Here is a 5,967-nt window from a genome sequence, read left to right on the forward strand (position 1 = left end):
CTCCATGCTTCATGCAAAATAAACATACATAAACCACAAATATAGTTTATAGGAAAAACWGGTCTTTAGAAAGCATTTAACATTAGAAACTGTTGTCATAAAATCTTTAAAGGAAAACAATATTGTTTGTGGAAAATCATCAATACTGCAAAATGTAAAGTTATTTTCCCCAGAAAAACAACATATMATTTTAATGACAAAACAAAACTATATTTAACAGATTAACTCAAATAGTGTATTTGTGATTAAAACTATAATTTTGGCATTGGTAATAAATATAAAACACTGTGTTTTACTGGCAGTTTGAAAGTTAGACGTTTTGTGAAGTCATCTACTAGACAACAATATTTGTATGTATTCATAGTGTGCAGCAATGATGCAGAAGCAAACAATATTACTCACATTTTACCTCAAAAAGATTGTTAAGGTAATGTCAATGCTAGAATTATGCAAATATGCATCCTGTAGAAGCACAATTCAAATCACATTTTTAAAGAAAACTGTTCACTGAAATGACTGGCACTAGCCTTTTCTTTTTTTATATATATTATATACTTAACTTGTCTGCTGCTGCTTTGATATATGGAGCATTTATATATATATATATATATATAAATGCTCCATATATCAAAGCAGCAGCAGACAAGTTAAGTTAAGACCCAAATGAGAATATCTGTTATTAATTTGATCAAATCCAATCACACTATTTTATTTGAATAAAAAGAACATGAATATCTGCATAGTTACTTTAAATTAGCATACTCTATGTTGAGACGATTTTTGTTGCAGCCTAGTGCCTACTTTTCACGTATCTACTTCCAAAGACCCCACAAAACACCGGCAACAAAAAGATGACTGCCTACCAGTTGTTCTGAGTGAATGTAGAAGTCCAGTAGCTGTCCAGAGACGGGAGCTGGAATGATGCGTGCCACAGGGGAGAAGGGTTATTATAAATAGGGTTACTGTATTTCATCCACAATCAATCCACATGAGGAGGGGGCGTGGCACACTATAATTAAATCAACGTCATAGAAATTAGCACGTACCATTACTGCCTCTGTGGGAACTGGATGAAAGACAAAAAATATCCGACATTTCTTGGAAAATTTTATGTCAATTTTGCGTGTAGAAAGTATGTGAGGTTCTTATTTTTGTTTCCCCACCACCATTTTACACACACGCATTTTCTTTTCACACATTGGTCACATAAAACCCCAAGACGATTGAATTAATAAGCCTCTAAAGCAATTAAAACCGTATTTAAAGTTGTGTTAAATATTTAAAATAACAAAAGGCAGCCTAAACTTCTGGACTGTCTGTAGTTGTACATCATTTATTTGGTATGAGCTACCTCCCCTGTCATAAAAACGACATTGGTTTGTCCCTCGTTTTTTCCTGTCGGCAGCAGTCATAGCTAGATGAGATCCATCTTTTGTCAAATAAACGTAAAAAATAGACAGTTTTATCTAACCCTAACCTAATGATCCTAAACTGCCACGTCAATTCTCTTAACACACTGCGTAAATGCTCCTAATCTGCTGCCACGAAAAATAAAATCTGACGTTTATTTGACAAAAGGTGGATCCCTTCTAGCCGTAACCCACGGTACCGCCCCTACTACTATCCCAGGTGTTCTGAACTTCCGTACTGCTTCCTTAGTCGGTTTGCCACCGCTGTTGACGCTATGTTATCGCATTCCCGATGTCTTTGCAGGACACTTGGGCGCTCTCTGTCTGCGCTAAGTCAGGTAGGAGAGAAGTACCAATTAAATGTCCACGTGTACCGAATGGTTGGGTTCGGCAAAGCTTTCTTTCAAGGCCATAACGTTAGCTACCGGGGAATAGGCCTTAGCCCAACCCAAGGACAGAATGCCACCAGTCCGTGTCTAGCTAAGCTGCTAAGGAAATGGCTTGCGTTTCCCTCTTAACTATATTTATGAAATATACATATTTGAATAGCTAGCTGTGCTTAGTTGGTATGAATATCACTAGAACCATTCACTTAGCTAGCTAAGTAAATTATTTGAGGATCGACTAGAGAACTAATGTTCGCTTAATCGGTGACGTTAACGTTAGCTTGCTAGCTAGCGATTATGAGCGTATTTGTTAACTATTTAGCTAGTTTTGCTAGCATTATGGTTTTTCTAACTCTGGTGTCAGTAGTTCGTTAGCATGGCTTTGCCGGTTAACTAGTTAGTTAGTTAGCCTAGCTACCATAACATTGCTAACTACCAAGCTAGCCAAATTAACTAGTTAGCTTACAAACGTTACTGATGTTCTCTAGAATCCAGCTTCCAAATTAAGAAGCGTGAGTGTGACTTGTCAGGCATGTAACACTGCTCTAATGCCTTAGGTCAGTGGTTCCCAAGCCTTTTCGGTTCTTGTACCTCCAACTGAATTTTGCTCTGCCCTGGGTACCCCTGAGGTAGCCTACCCCCTCATATGCATTTTACTGTAGTAAGTCTATGGTCTCATGAGTTTTCTCAAGTACCTCCTATGAGCCCTCAAGTACCACTGGTTGTGAACCACTGCCTTAGGTAGTAACGTTAGCTAGCTAGCTAGCTAGCTAGCTATACACATTCACATCATTGTCAAGACACACTTGAGCCACAACTCTCATGCACAGACTGACGCGAGTTATTACCCAGCTAGCAGTACATTTGACTTTCTCGTCCATTTCACAGCTTGACCTCTGCTTGAAACCTATGCTAGAAATAGCCGGTGTCATGCCATGCATGAACTAGCCTTGTGTGTAGTTCAGCGAGTCTTCAGGTGTCTCTGCAACCCCACTTTCACCTACACCAACCTACACAACCTAACCTATGCCTTGGCCAGTGTAAGCATAACTATAGCTAGCTACTCTTTGAATATTTCACACTGACCCACTACCAGATAGAGAAGAGTCAGATTTCTATGCCCGTGACAAATCATTAGCTACTTGATTGAGGTGTTTGTGTTAAACACTACGCCACACATTACTTTTCCAAAGAGGGTTTATTCCAGCGCCCCTTTTGAGTAAACACACATTGCCAAACTAGTTTGTTATCAATGGCCTGATCAGAGCTAGGCCTAAGGCCAATACATAACATGCATCGCTCCGGTAAAGGCAATGGCTGTACTGGGGTATTGTGCTGGATCAGTTTGCATGCGTTTCATCAAATGTTTGTTTKAACAGCAACCAATTCAACTGGCGTAACCATCCACTTGTTTGGTGACTCCGTAGGTGATTCCTTTTTTTTGTCGATAGGAAATGTCATCCAGTAATTGTATTGTATGAAGGTTGTTAGGTGATGGGGTACTACAGATGAAAACCATAGACTGAAAAAGAGAGAGATTTAAAAAAGATAAATGAGAGCGGTGTATCAAAGCTACTCCTCAGGGCTAACATTACCTCCTCAGGCTAACACTCACCTCTACTGGCTTAACACTTACCTCCTAAGGCCTAACATACTCCTACAGGCCTAACACTACCTCCTACAGGCCTAACTTACCTCCTTACAAGGCCTAACACTCACGCTCTCCTAAGGCGCTACACTTACCTCCTACAGGCCTAACATCCTGCCTACAGGTCTAGACACTAACAGCTCACTACTCTCAGGCTGAACATCCTCTACAGCCTACATTACCTCCTACAGGCCTAACACTACCTCCTACAGGCCTAATCACTCTACAGGCCTACTACAGGCTACCTCCTACAGGCTCTCCTTACAGCTAACCTCCTACAGGCCTACCTTTCTACAGAGACTACCTCTATCAGGCGCCTTACAGGCTGCTCTACAGGCACTGCTCTACGCCTCCTACCAATGGCTGTTGAGCCTCCTACAGGCTACCTCCTACAGGCCTGACCTCTACAGGGCCTACTACAGGCTCCTCCTACAGGCCTCCTCCCTACAGGCCTGCCTCCTACAGGCTGCTCCTAAAGGCCTACCTCTAAGCGACCTCTACAGGCCTAACACTACTCTCTCTCAGGCTAACATACCCGTCCTACAGGCTAACCACTACCCTCCTACGGCTAACACTACCTCCTACGGCCTAACACTACTCCTACAGCTAACCTCGCCTACATACTCTATGCAGGCTACACTACTTATCAGGCTAACACTACCTTTCCTAACAGCCGTAAGGTATCCTCTAAAGGCAACATACCTCTAGGCAGAACTCTAAAGTTTTAGGCGGATAACGGTTAGAGTGTTGAACCATTAACCACGAAAGGTTGCTGGTCATCCCGAGCGGTCCGAAGTGGAAAGTCTGTATTGTGTCTGGAGCACAGATACTTAACGCTGAATTTGCTCCAGGGGCGCAGTACTACTATGCTGACACATATTCCGGTGTATTGGTTGACGACCAAAAAACATTTCTTTTTATTTTATAGACTATAAATATCTCCTACGGCCCAATCAGCTTTTGACGTCAACGGTAAAGTTCAAAACCAAAAAGACTGGGGATGCCTCGTTCAACCCGTTTCACTTTTCCGCAAAACGGTGCCAAACAGCATCAGTCACCTTCTCAAAGCAGTCTTCAGGTGTGGTTTCGCTCCATTTTGTGGGGTGGCTGTTCCGTATGGGTGAGACAGACTTGAAATGTCAAAACGCCTGTGTATTAGGCACCCTAAATTGTTATGACATAGGGTCTTATCGTCAATAGCACACTGTATTTCAACTGGTCGTTAGTAAAGTACGTTGAGTTTGACGTCTGATAATCAAAATGACACTTTGTCCGTACTGAACGCCCCTGCTTTCAAATCATAATAATCAGTTTGATTCACGCTTTGCCCGAATACAACAATGTAGGTAGATCTTACGTGAAATGCCATACTTACGGGCTCTAACCTAAGTGCAAACAAGTAGTTAGGTGGAACAATAGGTAGGTAAAGAGAATAAAAACACAGTAAAAAGAACAGGCTATCAACAGTAGCAGAGGCTAATACAAGCGAGCCTATGCAACGAGGCTATATACATGTAAGGAGGCTATAACACGTAGGAGGGCTATTTCCTAGCAGGAAGTAGATGAGGCTATATATCAGGTAGGAGGCTATATATCACGAGCTGAGCTATATACAGCAGCAGAGGCTATATACAGAGCAGAGGGCTAATAAAGTGAGAGGCTCTATACCAGTACGGAGGCTAGCTATACAGTGGAGGGCTAATACAGTAGGAGGCTATATATACAGTAGCGAGGCTATTACGTAGCGAGGCTATAATACATTAGCAAGGCTATATACATTAGCGAGGCTATATACAGCAGGGGCTATTTTATCATTAGCGAGGCTATATATCAGCAGTGAGGCTATATACATTAAGCGAGGCTATATTACATTAGCGAGGCTTATTACATTAGCGAGGCTATATCCAGTAGAGAGCTATATACATTAGCGAGGCTATATAATTGCGAGGCTATATACGCAGTGAGGCTATATACAGAGACTACTGTTATAGCCTCGCTACTGTAATATAGCTCACTACTGGTTATAACAGGCTCGCTAATGTATATAGCTCAATATCTACCTTAAGCGGGCTATAACAGTAGTGAGGCTAATAAAGTAGCTGAGCTTATATACAGTAAGCGTGCACATACAGGTACCGGTTAGTCGGCTGACTAAGGTAGTTATGGTCATATGGTTAAATACCTTATGCATATATGATACAGAGAGTAGCAAGTAGTGTAAAGAGGGTTGGTGGTGTGGACACAATGCAGATAGTTCATGGTCCTCTGCAGCTCGATAAGTATCTAGACATTTCCATAACATTTACATGTTAGTCATTAGCAGCGCTTTATGAGAGACTTACATGTTAGTCACTTGAAGTGCCTTGCCTTATGCGACAGATTGTTCACCGTAGTGTTGGCTTAGGGATTTCGACCAGCAACCTTTGGTTACTGGCCAATCCGCTCTTAATCGCGTTAGGTCTACCCGTAATAACATGCAGGAGTTCAATGCCAGAATGAAGATAACAGTGATTCCCCTTGATCA

At 41.7% G+C, this 5,967-nt stretch overlaps 1 protein-coding gene across 3 annotated transcripts in view; it reads left to right on the forward strand.

The window, feature by feature from the left end:
• Positions 1 to 1,607: 1,607 nt before the first annotated feature.
• LOC112069409 (dihydrolipoyllysine-residue succinyltransferase component of 2-oxoglutarate dehydrogenase complex, mitochondrial) overlaps positions 1,608 to 5,967 on the forward strand; it is a 12,995-nt gene continuing 8,635 nt past the window's right edge. For 2 of the 3 annotated variants that reach the window (XM_024136745.2, XM_024136747.2), the window contains exon 1: positions 1,608 to 1,747. In XM_024136745.2, coding sequence (XP_023992513.1) covers positions 1,685 to 1,747 — 63 coding nt within the window. In that variant the 5' untranslated portion in view covers positions 1,608 to 1,684. The remainder of the gene's footprint in view (positions 1,748 to 5,967) is intronic. The other variant, XM_024136746.2, reaches the window with a different exon arrangement.

The sequence above is a fragment of the Salvelinus sp. IW2-2015 genome, unplaced genomic scaffold (assembly GCF_002910315.2).
Source record: "Salvelinus sp. IW2-2015 unplaced genomic scaffold, ASM291031v2 Un_scaffold1003, whole genome shotgun sequence".
Lineage (NCBI taxonomy): Eukaryota > Metazoa > Chordata > Actinopteri > Salmoniformes > Salmonidae > Salvelinus > Salvelinus sp. IW2-2015.